The 18018-nt window shown below is 49.5% G+C and overlaps 1 protein-coding gene across 1 annotated transcript in view; it reads right to left on the bottom strand.

The window, feature by feature from the left end:
• Positions 1–17938, bottom strand: part of KCNJ3 (potassium inwardly rectifying channel subfamily J member 3) — a 63085-nt gene extending 45147 nt beyond the window's left edge. Inside the window, exons 1-2 of the mRNA XM_080398745.1 lie at positions 17032–17938; positions 10909–11125 (exon numbers count right to left, since the gene is read on the bottom strand). Of these exons, the coding sequence (XP_080254871.1) occupies positions 10909–11125; positions 17032–17709 (895 nt within the window). The 5' untranslated portion in view covers positions 17710–17938. The remainder of the gene's footprint in view (positions 1–10908; positions 11126–17031) is intronic.
• Between the last annotated feature and the right edge of the window lie 80 nt (positions 17939–18018).

The raw sequence follows: 18018 nt of genomic DNA, 5'->3' as shown, positions 1-18018 counted from the left end.
ATGCTTGTGCTTATTTATGTGAATGGGTTAGGACTGGATTACTAGGTCTAGCTAGGAATCATTCTGTGATGAGCACTTCACATCTTCACAGCTGAATACTCAGGCAAAAGAGTAAAACCTTGGGTTTGTAAGAAGTAAGATTAAAAGCAAGAAAAAACATCTGAAGACTGAAGGATGCTGATGCTCAGCAGCGACTTTCCAGAGTTTCCAAGTAACAAAAAGGTACAAGGAATTATTCTAATTCAGAAAATATTAATATTTCTGATCACGTGAAAGAAAGGAACACAGCAAAGTACAAACTGCCCTAACCCCTTGTTTTGCATCAAGGTAACACTAATTAATCCTGGTTTACAAACTGAAGTAAAGCTAGAAGGGCTTCACTGAGATGGCTACCAGCTGCAAGCCTTTTCCCAGCATTACCAGTATTGCAGCTTTACTTTCCATTCTTATGGAATCCATATTATGAAATTTTTACTCATTTATCACCCCATTGCTCCTCCACTGCCTCAGAAACAGGCGGCACTTGATGCACCCACCACCCTTCATTTCATAGAAGGTTTGGGCTGGAAGGGACCTTAAAGCCCACCCAGTTCCCAGCCCTGCCCCGGGCAGGGACCCCCCCAGCCCAGGCTGCTCCCAGCCCCATCCAGCCTGGCCTGGAGCACTGCCAGGGATGGGGCACCCACAGCTGCTCTGGGCAGCCTGGCCCACCGCCTCGCCGCCCTCACGGGGAGAGGTTCTTCCTGATATCTGACCTGCATCTGCCCTCTCTGCGCTCAAAGCCACCCCCGTGCCCTGTCACACGTGCCCCTGTAAGAAGCCCCCCCCCAGCTTTCCTGCCGGCCCCTTCAGGCGCTGGGAGCTGCTCTAAGGCCCCCCCGGAGCCTGCTCTTCTCCAGGCTGAACAGCCCCAGCTCTCCCAGCCCGGCTTCCCAGGAGAGGGGCTCCAGCCCCTGCCCATCTCCGTGGCCCCCGCTGGGCTCAGTTCACCAGGTCCGTGCCCCCCTTATGTTCGCAAAGAGCAGCGGAGCAGCACATGGGTTTCAAGACCTGCGAGGGGCAGAGCCTGCACCATGGGAGGTGGGCAAGGCAGGGGATGGGTAATTACAGCCCATCAGGCTAACCGCATCACGGAAAAACACCACGCAAAGTAATCAAACAATTTTCATTAGCTAGAAGATAGCAAGGTTGCAAGCAAAGGCCAAAACAGATTTGTCAGAGCAAATCAGGTCAAATGGACTTAATTTCCTCCTAAGGCAGAGGAACGAGGCTGCTGAGTCGGACAGAACTGGACTGCCTGCAAGATGACATTTTTTTAAAATTTATTTTATAATAATACTAACAAACTAGAGGGGAAAATGAGAAAGATGCAGTACATGAGGGAACGGCTAAAAAGTGCGGCTCTTGGAAGTAGGAATGCATCTGTCGCACCAAAGAAAATAGATGTTCCATTTATTTCCCATTAAATTCTATTTAAGGTAACAGCTTTGCTGGGAACCCCAGCCTGGTCTCTAGGGTGGTCCCTGCTGCAGCACTGCCGCTCAGAAATGAGCATCTCCAGCCTTTAAAGTGGCCACACCTGGGATTTGGGGGATTTTTGGACCCCACAGCCCCTCAGGCAGTCCCATCCAGGGGTTGGCACCACAGACCCCCAGGCACTGGGATCTCCCACTGCTGCTCCTGACGCTGCTCAGATGTGCTTGTTCTGCACAAATGCAGCAACTAAAACACAGGCAACTTGGCCTGACTGCATTTAAATTAGATCAGTATTAGCAAATGTCATTTTTGAGGGCTTCGTTTAAGGCAGGGTTAAACAATAAAGTCATTTGATGCAAACGGCAGGAACTCCTGAGCCAGCAGCCATCTCCTCCTCAGGTACCACCACCCACGCTCAGCCCGGGAGGAGCTGCTCTTCTCAGAGCAAAGCTCCTGCACGGGGAGATGTGGGGACAACCCCAAGCAGAGCTACCACAGAAAGAGCTATTATAGCAAATACAGACGTGGCAAAACCAGGCATTCAAACTGCACCAGCAGTTAAAATGTTTCCTGCATTAAGAAAAAATTAGCCATCTTCAGATGAGTATTTTCATTCTTTGTTCAAAATATTTGGCAGCAACCTTCTTATGCCATGCCCTGCTTCCAGATCCCAGCAAATGAAATGTCCATCAGATTCATGGTGGCTCAAATTCAGATCCCAGCACAACCCGTACATGCACATGAGTTGAACAGGTCTTTAATCCCATCTTCTCGCAGAGCCACAACAGCATCCTTGTGACTCCAATCCTGGGGCTGTTATAGCCAAAACTTTTTTTCTGTCCAGAAATATGAAAAACCAGTAAATCATTTATACAACTCAGTAGGAGAGGCGGTGATGACAAGAGGACAAGAATAAAATGAAGACCTCCAATTTATGCTTATTAGCTGAGAAAACAATAGGCGAGAAAGAGCACAATCTGAGCACTGTAGAATTTTTTTATTTGCTCATGAATTTCTCAGAGAGGAGCAATTCGGGTCTATATTTAGCAAGTAGCATCTCCGCATTCCTGCCTGCTGGTGGGTTTACAGGAGCGAAGTATTCCCTGCCCAGCACTGCAACACGAGAAAGCAACACCCCTCACAGCCACAGCGCATTTGCTCCATGAGAAATTCTCAAGCATTTTGATTTCCACACGTTTCCAGCCAGCATCTCTGACCTGCCAGGACTCAGCGTGTGCTAACGCTGTCCCCCCACCCCAGCAGGGAGATCCTGCCCCCAGCACCTCCACAAGCGAACCCATGCGGCTCCAGCCGCAGAAGGGACACGGCTTGCACGCTTGCGGGGAACCGGGTATGCCTATTTTTCTTCTGAGATATGTTCAATTTCCTGGAGGTATGGTGCAGATTTGTATCAGAGATCAGGTTTTAGTGCTCCTGAGTTTTCTGGATGATCACATGTGTCACTCACCCAGAGATTACCAGCTTGTGCTTAGACCGCCAATACTTATTCATGGAAAAAACTGAAGTACACATGTAGACTGATGGTACAAGGTCCGTCTGTGCCAGCACACACAGCACAAGATCAGCACAAGAAGGCTTGTTCAAGGAGAATGTATTCTGTTTGATTAAGCGTGAACAAGTATTTTTTGCAAAGACATGACTACTGATGAATCACCAGTTATTCAGATTGTATATGGTGAAAGGAAAGCTTCTGCAGAGCTCCAGATTAAAAACAACTATCATTTTTCTCTGCTGTATCTCCAAAGAGATCTAAGGGGGAAAAGGAGAAAGAGCCATGAAGGCTTTCTGCAGTGAAACTCAGTACCTTGGTGAATTGCTGCTGTACTCAGGAGAAGGGATGTGCTACTCAAAACACAACAGCTGCAAGTTACCTAAGGGATGGAGTTACCACAAACCTTCTCTCCCAGTTGTGCCTCCTTAGAACCAGCACCCAAACACGTACATTTTTGCTACATTCTCCCAGAACCTTAAATCTTTTCATTATGATTAAACCCCACTTTTTTCCCCCCTCTTTTTTGGTCCAGCTCAGCCCCTTGGCTGTGCTGCAGCTGCAGGAGGGGCAGAGGGAAGCTGGATGATGAAGGTCCCAGTCTCAGCACACCCATGTTTTGACAGTGACAAATGTCTTTGCTTGCATGACCAACAAATATTGGTTTTTCCACTAACACATTTTATATAATGGAAGCACTGGAAAAAGATTTGCTGCACTGTTAAGACCACAAGATTTTTAAATTAACTATTTTGTCATGTTTAGGTTATGCTGAAAAAAAAAAAAAGAAAAAAAAAAGCCACTTTCATTATGTAGAACTGCTGAATTGTTCTTTTCCTGTCACCTTCCCGTCTAACACACCTTCCTGATGTCTCAGCACATATTCAGAAGCCATCTAGACATGGTCCTGGGCAACCAGGGGTCCTGGTGGCCCTGCTTGAGCAGGGTGGTTGGACCAGACGACCTCCAGAGGCTCCTGCCAACCTCAACCATTTGCGAATCTGTGACATTTTGCAGAGAAGTGGTTCAGAGACATGGTTTCTAAGCAAATTCAGCCACTGAGTTCTCCTCAGTGAAAGCTGGCTTGGGGTCCCCAAGACCCCCATCTCCTCCCACCAACGCAGAAGGTAAGGACTCCCTCACCCTTTGCCAAACCCTATGACGAACAGGTCCACAGCACACGTGCAGATCCATACTCCACCAGACCCAAGCTAGCGATGGCCTCCAGCCATGCTCATGCAGACAGGCAGACGCAGAGCGAGCAAGGACCCATCTGTGGCAGCGCGACGCCAGCAGTCACAGCGCTGCACAACCTCTGCTCTGGACCTCCAGCTCCTTGCTCTACCTCTCTGCACAAGTTTCTGCCCCATCAGCTCAACAAGATCGATGATACCCTATGAACACCAAGACCTGGCCACAAAATCTACTCTGAAACAGGCAAGAAGGAGAGTGAGGGGATGGACCAGGTTTAATTTATGAAGTCTACCAGCTATCAAGTGATGCAATGCTTTGATTTTGGTTAGCTCCTCCATGAACTCTGGAGTATTTCCCCTCTCTTCTGTCCTTGTCCTCTGCCCACAACACTTTGCACAAAAATACCCAAATCTGAATGGTAAGATAAAACCCGAACAAATGTATGCTCTGCCTTTAAAGCTGCTAAATTCATACTGGGGTTTCTTTAAAGCTAAGCAACCTTGAGAATAACTCATAGGAAAGACATTTTTAATTGGCTGTAGAAATTGTCTAAACCACTTTAGTTTTCAGATCTGTATTACATTGCTTTGTTCACTCAAGTTGTTTCAGTTCTGAAATCATTCCCACGTATCTGTTTCTGAGAGAAACCTTCCCGGGGAGGCCCACAGTTTCATGATTCAAGCTATTCATGTTTTTTAAAGTAAAACCAGTGGAATATGCCTTTGATTCCATCTTTATTTGTTTAATTAAAAAGCCTGGCAGGCTTTTTGATTTCTTTAATCAGAAAATGATGTTAAAAGGTTTCCAAAATAACATTTAATGAGTTTTGAAAAAGGATCCACATGCCCTTCCTGCCAGGTTTCTGTATGTTTCAGGTTCTTATTAGCTGTTAATTTTTTTAGCCGTTTCAGCAGCTTATCGGTACGTCACAGGCTAATGCAGCAATTGTAAAAGGGGATGTACTCCTGAACGCATGCAGAGGCAAAGCCCCAGAAGGGGAAGCCAGCGTAAAAGTCAAAACTTGTTGTCCCATGAACACCACCGAGAAGGTTCGCTGACAACAGAGCTTAAAATTCTCCATCACAATAATGTGAAATCAGGACAATAGGCTTTGAAAATAAACGCTTTGAGTGTTCTTCAAAATTGTATGTTATCATAATAATGGAGGGGTTGAATATATATAAAAAATAATCCTAAAAGTTTAGCAATTACCCTTATGAATCATAATGATCTTTGGATTCTGAAAAGCCATTTGAACATCTCAGCTGTGAAACTCTCCCATTGCTGACTGACACGCCGGAAAAAAAAAAAACCAACCCCAAAATAAAAGGGAAATAAACCAAACTCCAGAGCCGGTGCTGAGCATCCTCCAGCATTCCCAGGGAAAGCTCCTGAGCTCTGCTGTTGGGATGACCCTGGAGCACTCCCCAGGCACGACATTTAGTCCACAGGTCATGCAGGAGGTAGAGAAGAGGGTCCAGAGCCACCCATACTTACACCAAGAATCCATGGCCATGCCCCCTCCCGTGACCTCCTAAAAAAAAAAAATAAATAAATCTGTCCACTGAGATGTTTTGCTTCTGTTTCCTAAAAGAAATGGCTGGCTGGAAAGAGACACCTCTCCTCTGGGAAGGGAAGGGGAGACCGGCTCCCCCCAGGGAGGTCCAGGAGGGGCCAGAAGACCCTGGCTTCCTTCCCTTGGGGATGCACAGGGGCTGCTTCCCACTCCCCATCTGTTGTTATCTAAACAACCCAAAAGCTGTAATTAAGAAGGGTAAGGAAGGCATAAAGAAATGTTTATACTTTCAGAAATTAAAATTTCAGTGACAAGGCAGTAAATTAACTTAATCAAGTTGGGAGGCATCTATGAGATATCATTTTTATATGATTTAATGAGAGAAGGCATCGGAAATGGTGATTTTAATCAGCCAAGTGGGATTTATAAGCAAGAAGATCCTGTTTAAACAACTCATTAAACTTCTCCAAAAAGTCTTTACTGTCTCTGCAGACAGTCAAAACAAAATTTATTGTATATATTTACTAATTCTCTAAATCCCTTGGTAACATTGCATATCAAAAGTCAACTGATTAAAGCAGAAAACAAAGTTAAAGAAAAAAAAATCTTCATAAGCACCTGCTAGAGAAAACCAAGAGGCTCTAAGTCCCTACCAAAAGACAGAGCTGCCTCAAACCAAATGCTATTAGGACGCCTAAATCCCTATTTATTATAAATACAAGGGCTATATTAGAGCGGGAAACGCTCAGTACCTTCTAATACCTTTTACAATTTGTAAGGCACTGTCACCCTGGCCTGCACCACATGGTGACAGCTGAGGACTGGGACAAGAATAACACGGGAAATGGCAAAATAAAGAGGATCCTTCAAACGACTTACCCTCGAATTGCGCTCTCCTGGCTTGACCTAAGCGGCGTGACACGCGTCCCAGACGCTATGTCCTGTGGCACCATACGATCACACGTCAACACAGGAATGCGACAGTATTGCTAAATATATTTTGAAATCATGATTTACAGAACAGTTCAAGGTTGAAGCATTTCAAAACATGTCAAGAGCCCTGAATCCACCCCGTTGGTCCTTCCAGTGACTTTAATTCTCTCTTATTTTTCTTTTCTTGAACCAGAAGTCCGCATTTGTTTTTTTACAGGTAGTTCTGCCTCCTTCAGTTCCAGACCAAAGGCTGTTTCTGCCACGTCAGTACAAACAAAAGAAAAGAAGTGCTAAGAGGACACCATGAAATAAATGTCTCTCTTATTTATTATTATTCACTTGCCGTCTAATTCTTGGCAGCGGGGCCAGCACGTACATGTCCATAGGGCCCAGAAAACGCGTGAGCAACTCGGCTTTTTATGAAGGATGCTGTAGGGCTGAGTGCAGTTCCACAGCACTTTTCACACCGAAAATAATTTCCTTGAAAAAGCAACCAGGAGTGTAGGCTGAAAGCCCTAGCTCCCCCTTTAAACTCTGTGAGTTGAAGAACTTTGATGAATATCAAAGCTTTTTTCTATTAAATATGCTACAAATTACCACTAGCAAAGATCAGGGGTAGGACCCTCGTGCAGAGCCCAGGCAGGGGCTGCTCGGCTGTTGCACGCTGCAGGATGTGGCAGTGGGGAGCAAACTGCAGCTCCTCCGCTCTGCATTTCTGGGGCAGGGAAGAAAACAACCTATAGCCACGGAATTGATGCTGTTCAAGTCAATTTTACCAAAAAAAAAAGCCAAAACAGAAAAACCCACATCAGCTTTAGAAAACTGGCTGTATTATAAGGTTACTTAACGCCTACGTGCAGAAGCCATGCAATTTCATCAGATCCCCTGAACTGGTTGTCAGGTCAGGAGACGCGGCACAGAAGCCAAGCAGCACATCTAGGGTGGGGGGAAACTGTCTCCTGAAACTGCTGAAGACATCTGAGTGAAATTAACTATCTTCATAGGGAAACATTAGAGCTGGAATTCAATTTTAAACCCAAGAAACAGTACCCAGGCAGGATCTGCCAGAAGATGCCCTAACAGAGAACGCTGCCCTGTCCTGCCACAGCACCAGGACGCAGCCGTCACTGCTTCGGCACGGCAGAGGACACGCATCCCTACCCAACTTCAGTTTGGCTTTTGGTCCTCTTGCCTTTGGAAAGAAACCAAATGCCACTGTACAAATTCATCCACCTTCACTGTGTTCTAGTATTGAAATCTAGCCTTCTGTGTTTCAAAATCCAATTCCATTTCAATTCATTGATACAAAATGATGATGACTTTTTTTCATGTAGTAATTGATAGGAGGGTAACGGGTTCAACGGTAAAGGGTTGAAAGAGTTCTTCACTCTGCAGTCGACACCTATTTTACTCCTGGGACGCAAAAGAAACCCATCATAAGAACAGGACTGTAGAAAAGACTTGCTCTCCGGAGGCTGCTGTCCTATCTGCACAGGTTTCACTCATAATTAAATTAAATACCGCTCCCAGTAGGATTAGCAGAATATTGTGATTGCACTTCAAAACTCAAATAATAAGGCAACGCAGCCGAGGTCTAAGACGGCAGCCATCAGAAGGGACTTCCACAGCGAGTGGGAAGCTGGAAGGGCTGGAAGCAGGAGCACCGCCCAAGCTACCAGCTGGGCTGATGCTGGCAGCACGAGCCACCCCACGCCTAACCCAGCCTCCCCCTCCATCCAGCCCTGGCTCTGACCTCGATAGGACCAGACACAAAGAGAAACCCTAACTCTCTCTCCCATTCAGTACAAGTCAGTCTCTGTTTCAAACGCTTTCAGCTGTAACTTCGGCTCATTGGCAAATCAACCGCAGTTTATTTAATCTTCCTCCAACCTACACCCTGCAGGCTACATATCCATCATCTGCAGGACTCTCCTGAACCACATGCAGACCGATGGGGCTTGCCCAGCCCCTGTGAGACCCACCAGTACCATCACTGCTCTCTCTCCAGCCACACGCAACCGAGATCAATTGGAAAAACCTTTTCAAATGTATGACCTATTCACTGAATATCCAAGGCAAAAAAAATTAAAAATAAAATAAAATAAAAAAAACAAAACGAGCATCATTTTTACACCAAACCAAAAATAGCACCCTGGTTTCCAAAGAACTGCAAGTTATTTCTGTTTTTTCCATGCCAACAGACATTTCAGACTTGTACTGCATTTCTGACACCACGGACACACTACAGCGAGGGCAAGAAACTGTCTTACACCAAGGAGGAAGGAGGCACAGACCAAGTCTCCTATCCATTTTGTCTACAAAACATCCAGCAGAGCAAGCTGCAAATTATAATATTTCTAATAATCCCCTTCAAATTGTTACTTCTGTTCTGGGGTGACTGTCACTGTCAGATGTAAACCGTAAGTTAAGATAGCTTAAGTGGAAGATTTCTGCAACACATTGTTCCCACAAGGAGAAGAAACCTCTTCTGCGTAACCCGTACAATCCACGCTGAGGTTGATGTCCCCTGCCTGTCAGCCAGCCCTGCTCCAGCAGTCACTCTTCGCAGCGTGACACCCAACTTCTCAGAAAACTACCTCTGAATTTTTTACCTTAGCAGAGGTATGTAACCCCTAAGAAACGTTTCCCATTTTTCTTGAAATATAATGCATTCATAAACCCGAATCGCACCCACCCGTGTACGCAGGGAAACATATGTTCCCAGAGCCAGATCTCAGTCCTGCCAGCTGTGTTTTGGCTTTAAGGTGAATGATGTTGGGGACAGAAACAGTAATATAGAATCTGCTGGGAGAGCACCTTTGACAGAGAGAGAGAGATCTCTATATATAGATATATAGAGGATAGAGAGGATGGGTCCTGACCTTCTGCAAGTTGTAAACCTAAGTGTGCACACCTCCTCTCTTCAACAAACAAAAAGGACATCCTTTAGGTGAGATTGCCCTGTTCTCACATCTGTTCTTTTCCTCTCTTGAGCCAGGCTCAAATAAAATTACCTAATGGAAACCATCAGTGAAGAAGTGCTGCAGCTTACAATTGACCCCCAGTGTTTGCCACAAAGCAAGGCAAAATTTGCCTCCTCAACACCACCTGCAGCACCTCCATCTTTGTATTTACATGCTCTTGCCATCACAGATACTGGTTCTCCTCCAGTCCAGCTGCCCTCCAGCTCTATACTCTCCTCCTCTCTCATTTAGTCACATTTTTGAAGATTTTTTTTTTACTTTAAAACCCTTTCATCCCTCCCTGTTTCATCAAGATAGAGCACATTTTGCCCTATTTTACCCAATATCCATCTCATCTCATCTAACTAGGTCACAAAATTTGCAAGCTTATATGAGTTCGGCTTTACAGTTCCAGAAAATCTCTTTGGTTGGTTGTTTGGGGTTTTTTTTTGTTCCATGTATAATTTCTAAGCCTGAAATATGTAAGAAAATAAACTCAAAAGTATACAAGCACACCACTTTGTTTTAAAATTCTAATGAGTTATTTACAAAATGCCTTTTCTTCAATCTTTTGTGTTTTGAAACAGCTCTGCTAGGAAAAAAACACCTGGAGTCCTCTGGTCTGCATGTCAGCCCTGCAATCTTTACATGACCCAGCTACGCTAATAGGAGGGAGTTTTCCTTGAAATATCAGGGAGTTTCTCTTGGAGAGCCTGGATGATTCACCCCTGCTAGCCCCAGCTTCCCCGAGTACCACGCGGAGTTACTGAAATACCGCAGCCTGAGCCTCTTGGAGGTGGCCTCCTGTGCTAGAAAAGCAGCACAGCGCAGCAACACCAGGACAGCAGCATATGGACTGAAAAAAAAAAAAATGAAAGATATTCTGAGTATCCCTGCTAAGTGCTCCCCCATGTTAGGCAGCGGCTGGGGAAGCAAAGCGAGGCGCTCGCTGGCTGAGGGAGCATCTACCTTGGGCCAGGCTGGGTGATGCCGGGCGATGCAGCAGGGCACGCAGCACACCCGACCCTGCCGCAGCATCCCCGCACCACTAAGCCACGGCGGCAGCCACGACGGAGGTTTCTCCGCCTTGCCGGGAGCACCGAAGTATATCACCTTGGTAACAGACACATTACCAAAAATCCCTCAAACACTTCCCCTTTGTAGGAAAACACGACTTCGGCTGTCTCGAAGCATTTGCAAAATGTGACCGCCTCGTCGGGTTAAACGGCAAGCTGAAGCACCCTATTTTTCAAACGTGGACGGAAAGACCTGTGGGGTGACATCTGCTTCATGCAGCATTTGCTTTCTCTACTCACCCGTCGTCTCCACGATGCCCTCCAGGATGACGACAATCTCAAACTGCTCCGTTTGCATGCTGCGCTGGGAGAGGTCATAGAAGGGGCTCTTGGCGTCGATCACGTGGCAGATGGTGAGCGGCGACACGAGGAAAAGCTGGTCGGCCCCTGTGCTGAAGCCCACATCCAGCTCCAGCTGATCGAGCGGGAGGAACTCACCCTCTGGGGTCTGGCGGGACTGGATGGGCAGCGCGGAGAGAGACAGAGAGAGAGGTGACACTGGAGCAGCCATCACCGAGGCACCCAACAGCACCCCGCATCCCTCCCAGTGCCCGGCACCACCCGTCACAGGGGGCAAACCCTTGGGCCAGCCACATGGCCATGGAACGGGGGGAAAGCCCGCCTGGCCATGCAGAGCAGGGCTGAACCATTTCTACTACACATCTTACTGCAATCGTAGCTCACCACACAGAAGCCCTGGAGAAACGCTGGCCACCGACACGGATGATGGCTCAGGCACTGCCCCACAGCATCACCCACCAGGAGAAGACAAAGCAGGCGCACATCCAGTCCGCCCTTCACCCAGCGCTGCGCATCACCCCTTGTACAACCAGCATGCCCAGAGCAGTGTGCCCAAACGAGGGGACATCATCCCTCAAGACACCCCAAACCTCACAAAACCCACGCTGCCACAGCAACCACAGCTGAGGGCTCACAGCTGCGGCCCCTCTTACGAGGGACCCTCCACGAGCTCCTCATGGGAAGAGGCTGCAGTTAGACGAACTGCCGGCTCCTCCCGTTAGGAGAGCGTTCCCCACCACCCACTAACGACAGCTAACGTCAGCCCCGTGTCAGCTGAGCACACAGGTCTCCATGGAAGTTTTTAGATCACCGCCTTTTTGATAAAACAAGCCCAGGGAAGGGGATGCTGCCTGCTAAGACACTAGGAACCCCAACTAAAGAGCTACCTAACAAGTCTATAAAGTCACGTCTGGAGCTGAAACCTCAAATTCAGCGCTCCGGCACCTTGCTGCAAGCCACGCTTCGCATCCCTAGTCCTCCAGGAGCCCTGTAACCAGCACAGCCCTGCCCCAACGCCCTCTCTCCGGCTTTTACTGCTTCTCCCTCTGTTATGAATAGGCACGAAGAGAACATTATAGCCCTTCCTGGTCATTACTTTTATTACAGAATTTTCCATTATTTGCTATTGAAATTTTAAAAATAAGTTTTACGAACTGTTGTAGTCACCACACACAGCCAAACCCAAACATTAAAACACCACCTGAGATGCATTTCCATCATCCCCGACATTTTGAGCTGATGTGAAACTTCCCATCTTAAGCCACAGTACTGACTTGAAATGGGATTTTTGTTTTTTTTTTTAAATGGGAGCACAATTACGCTTGCAGGATAAACTTTTCCTCTGTTTCCATTTGTGTTGTTATTCAGATCTGCCACGCTATGTGTGTAATTGCGGGGAGGTGGATGCCCTGTCGGGCAGGGACCAGCACAGCTGTTACCTCCAGACCATCAGTGTTCCTACCAGTGACACCAGCAGCTCCCAGAGAAAACCAGTCCCATGCCAACCATAGAAAAGCCCCACAGTGGCCACTGCAGAGGTGGGAGGATGGCAGGTGCCCCCATGGCATGGGACAGCCCCCAGCAAGGGTGTGGCGGTGCAGCTCCAGCCGAGACCCCCACAGTCAGGAGCCTAAAAGCAAAAGGCAGCAGACAGAGCAAAAACGGATTATGCACCTCTCTTAGAATTTGGTTTCTATTTTTAAAATTTTCCCTGAATGGTGTCTGGATTTGAAGGAGATCTAATCCCAACAAACAATCATGTGTTTCACTGCCCTGAAGTTATGGCTAAGAGGTTGTGCTTTACTTTTGTGTGTGAAAATTCAGATTTATCACACCTGCCTCTGCTACCCCCATCCTAGCATACGCCATGCAGTTTTAGCTAAAGACATCAGAGCCAACAAACATCTAGAGCACATCTGCATAAATACCCTGCCTGCAGGGTTTTGTTTGTTCTTTCTTTAGAGAGAAGTCTACTTTCCAATAAAAAGACAAGAACACAAAGCAAGCACCAAGTAACACCCGTAAGCAGGGCAAGGAGCAGCTCTGGGGAGGAAACTGCTCCCATCAGACATCTCACACCCCTACAATATTGTTGTACCCACAGGGAAGGCAAAGGCTGGCCCGGTTCTGGGTGAAACAGTCGCACTGGGGACACCCAGACCTGTGCCCTCAGCTTGGCTTTGGGACAGAGGAACACAGTGGCCCTGGATCGGACCCACCAAAATGCAATTCGGAATTGCACGCAATTGTTATGAACGCAAATGGTTTGGAGAAGCCCTTTAAAGGTCTGGTTGTAAAATCGTTGCTACTTCTCCCCTCTGGCTCCTTTATTTAGGTCCTCAGCTACCACCACTGCCGTCCGAAATGTTTGGCTTTACGTGGCGCTACTCCATGGATGCTTCCCAAGGACCATCCAGCCATACTTGTCCCAAAATCCCAGTCCAAGCCAACCAGCCAACCCCCCCCATCGATGCACAGGAGAGGAGGAAGAAGCAGGGATAAACTATTATTTTGAAAAAAAAGTCCTAAATAATGGCCATCTTAACAGATGAAATAGTGATGAAAAAGAGTGAAAGACAAAGACAACGCAGCACTTGAGGGACACAGCAAAGACCAGAGAAACAGGCATGAACTACAGACAGGGGTGGAAAGAAAATGATGGGGAGAAAAGGTTTAAAGCAGGCAGGCTGCTGCCTGGGTGCCCGCGAGCTGTAACCACTGCTGTGCCACTGGGGGGGACCTTCCTCCCACCCCCATGGCACCCTCACACTACCACCACCCACCCTGGAGCTCCTGGGATTCCCGAGGAATCTAGCACCTCCGCCACAAAAAAAAACCTATTTTACAGCTGCAGTAAAAAAATCAGGTGTTAGAATATTCAGCTCTGAAGTCATACACAATGTGGGATCGCTTCTGCTCCGAGGGAGCCGAGATAAAGAATGAGAGCAAAAATGTTACAGACAAACCAAATACTGTTTTACAACTACCCCCGAGGTATAGGCAGTATCAACCCAAGGCAGGGTGCAAGAACTCACACGACTGACTATTTTGCTATTCGAGCCAATACATTTATCAAAAGAAATGACCTTGAGTAACTCTTTTGACTCAAGTGTAACGTAAGGGAGAACAGTCCAGGGCTTCTAAGTTTCATTCAAGTTCTTTCCAATCTTGGAGATTCATTAAAAGTCTTACAGTGAACGAGTATTTGCACTAACTTGCCACTTCTAAGGCTTTCGATTCTTTTCTCCAGTATGATCTAAGCCTACTAGGGGAAAAAAAAACAGCAAACAAACAAAAGAAAACAAACAAAAAACCCCACTGTATCGGGATTTCCAACTTCACATAGGTTTTACAAGTAGAATGACCTCTTACTAAAAAAGTAGCATTTCACAAGAAAAATCTGTGAGCAGCCCAGTAATTAACTCTACCCTCCTAGTTTTGCAATAAAACTGCAGTAAAGGTTATATGCAAAGCAAAGCAGAGACACTGAAGCAGCAATCACCCCCCTCGGGACCCCACACTCATGCTCCTGCAAGTCAGAAAGACTGTCTGCCTGTGGCAGCACCCCCTGGAAGAGAGACTGCTCTTCCTGCTGCAACTGGGGGGGTGAAGGGGAGGGTGTTCTTTCTTCCCCCCCCCCCCTTTTCCTTTTTTTTCCTCCTTCCTTTTTCCTTTATTTCCTCCCTCTTTTTTCCTCCCCCCCTCCTCTTTCCTTCCCCCCTTTTCTCTTCTCTCTTTCTCCTTTTTCGCCTTCTTTTTGTGGCCTGGCCAAGCACTGCTCCCCCCCAGCAGCAAAAGGATGCACCGCACAGAGATGTTTGGTAGGGGATGCGCAGAGCCAGCTATAACTGCATCCATAGAAAAGCCACATTTTAGCCCTTTATTACTCTCCTGCCTCCCCCTCTGCATTTGTCGCTGCCCCTGCACAGAGCTGCTGGGGCTGGGCAGCCCCTCAGCCTGGCAGGCAAGGGATGCCCGCAGCACGGTGCGCCACCATGGCCACCAGTGCCGGTACCCACGCCGCTGCCGTGCCTCACGGATGGCCTTTTGCGATGACAAACGAAGCCCACAATGTGAGGCCAGCTTGCTCCGAGCCGCTGCTGTGGCAGGGCTCCCTGGGCTCCTCTCCGTTTCTTGCTATTTTTAAAACAGTTGCAAAACCTTCACCCCTCCAACTCCAGCACTGCTTTCGCAAAAGCAGAAGAAATGATGGCTGTGAAGCCACTCTTTCGCATATTTAATATTCAGGAAATTTTTTGTAGCCACACTAAGTTTTTAGCTCCAACTTTTCAAAATCCCCCGTGGCATCTCTGGATACAAAAAGCTATTTTCAAAATTTGTAATGGAAATGACAAAATCTGATTCTTTAATGCTATTAAAGAGCTACGTTAAATATGACTCTCCCTAGTCAGGATGGCCTCCTCCCACAAGGCAGATGGAGGGGTCACCGTGGTGCCCCCTAAAGACTGGATGATTACTTACCAGACTAATTACACGTCATTCAATTTACCCATCTAAACTTCTGACAGGAGGAAACAACCAGGGATAGCTCCTATCAGGGAAAAGCGTAACTGAGATTCCAGCCGATTATTCAAAAAGCAAAGACCAGGAACAGATGTCTCCAGGTCAGCTGCACCTTCGTCGACGTAAGTCCCCAGATACAGCGATCATCCAGGCACGGCAGGAAGGAGACAAGTGAAATTATGGAGGTTCTTTACATTCCTCTTCCCCCCAGCTTGTCAAGTGCAAGCACGACCCCTCCTTTCGGCCACGGACTCATGATTCAGGGGGCCGTGGGGGTTCTGCAGCCCTCACCGAACGCAGCAACGATCCTGCCTGCAAATCCCCAATCAGAAACATGTATTTGGGCCAAAACACGGCAACTTCAGAAGCCTTGAAGCAAAATGCATTTGTGCTTCACTGGATCTGGGCGCAGCAGGCAGGGGATGAGCATCCCTCCACGGGAGGAAGCCAGGGGAGGGGGGAAAAAGCAGGGCAGCCCTCCAAGTGAGGCGCCCCCCTGGCAGGAGGACCCTGCCTGCCTCTGCAGAGCACTCACCCCAAGGGCAGAGCACCTCCATCCCCTGCAGAGCACCCAGCCTAAGGGCAGCGCACCCCCATCCTCTGCAGAGCACCCACCCCGAGGGCTGGGCACACACATACCTTGCACAGCACCTGCCCTGGGGGCAGGACACCCATATCCCCAGTGGAGCACCCACCCCAAGGGCAGGGCACCCACCCTGAGAGCAGGGCACCCCCATCCCCTGCAAAGCACCCAGCCCAAGGGCAAGGTACCCCCATCCCCTGCAGAGCGCCCACCCCAAGGGCAAGGTACCCCCATCCCCTGCAGAGTGCCCACCCCAAGGGCAAGGTGCCCCCATCCCCTGCAGAGCGCCCACCCCAAGGGCAAGGCACCCACATACCTTGCGCAGCACCCACCCTGAGGACAGGCCACACCCATCCCCCAAGGTGCTCCACCTTGAGGGCAGGGCACCCACATTCCCCGCCAGCCATGGAAAGATGCAGGATGCTCTGCATGTGTCAAACACCACCCGAGCCATCCCCTTCCACCCACTCCACCCTCATTTCACCTCCCCAGCACATACGCAGCCCTTGTAGCAAGCCTCAAATAAACACCCACTTTCCCAAAGCCCTACAGGGCCACCAGCACCATTTTTAAAGGTCTAACCCCAGCATCCTGCCTTCCGTCAAGTTCATGCACCACATAAATAAAGTTCTGCCTGAGCGGCCTCACTGTCACCCCGAAGCGCAGCAACATGCCAGGCGAGCAGCCAGCACGCTCCGAGGGGCTCCAGCTACAAAGCTGCGACTTGTCAGCCAAACCTGCCCCTTTATAGGGGTATATAAATACGCGTGTAAACCCTGTCCTGAACGTGCCCGTTACCCTGCAAGGCTGCGGGAAATCGGGTGGCCAAGGGCAAACGTGGTGCCTGAGGGCTGAGCCCGGGGGGATGCGGGCAACCCCAGTGGGCCAGGGGCCAGGGGCGGTAAAGCCCTCCCCAGCCAAGAGGGCGCTCGGGGGGGGCCCAGCTCTGCACTTACTTTGAGCAGCTTGCAGCGGATCTGCGCTGAGACCATGTGGCTGTTGCGGAGGTTGCCCACCCGGAACATGAGGGTGAGCTTGCCGTCCCGCATGGAGATGGCGGCGTGCTCGCTGAACATCAGGGTCTCAGCCCTCTTCTTGGGCTGGGACATCTTGATGAACATGCAGCCGATGAGGAAGGCATCCACGATGGAGCCCAGGATGGACTGGAAGAGGAAGAGGATGATGCCTTCGGGGCATTTGTCTGTGATGTAGCGGTACCCGTAGCCGATGGTGGCCTCAGTCTCTATAAAGAAGAGGAAGGCAGAGGGGAAGTTGTAGACGTTGGCCACGCAGGGGGTGTAGCTGTCATCGTGCGCCTTGTTGAGGTCGCCCCGCATGTAGGCGATGACCCACCACATGGAAGCCATGAAGAGCCAGGCCACCGTGTAGGTGAGGATGAAGATGAAGAGGTTCCAGCGCCACTTGAGGTCCACCAGAGTGGTGAAGAGGTCTGAGAGGTACCGGCTGGTCTCCCCGCCCAGGTTCCCGTGCTGCACGTTGCAGCGCCCGTTCTTATCCACGAAGCGCTGCCGCTTCCCCCGCGGGGCGGCCCGGGGGGGGGGCAGCCCCCCGCCGCTGGCCGAGGTGCTCACCACCTGGTACTCGTCCCCCAACTTCCGCCGCAGCGCCGACATGCTCCGCGCAGCCCCGCGCAGCCCCGCACAGCCCCGCGCCCCGGCCCCGCCGCTCTGCGGGCGCGGAGGCACCGCTCTGCGCGGCCGCCACCCACGCGGAGCCGCCGGCAGGGGCGGCGCGGCCCCGGGCAGGGCGGAGCACGCCCCGCGCTCCGCCCCGAGCTCCGCCCCGCGCAACGCCCCCCGCGCAACGCCCCCCCCCCGTGCTCCGCCCCGCGCAACGCCCCCTGCGTAATGCCCCCCCCGCGTAATGCCTCCCCGCACAACGCCCCCCGCAAAGCCACGCCCCCCCGTGCAACGCCACGGCCC

This window comes from Falco punctatus, assembly GCF_963210335.1.
Source record: "Falco punctatus genome assembly, chromosome: 8".
Taxonomy (NCBI): Eukaryota; Metazoa; Chordata; class Aves; order Falconiformes; family Falconidae; genus Falco; species Falco punctatus.
Note: the sequence above shows the minus strand (reverse complement) of the source record. Positions and strands in the feature narration are given on the sequence as shown.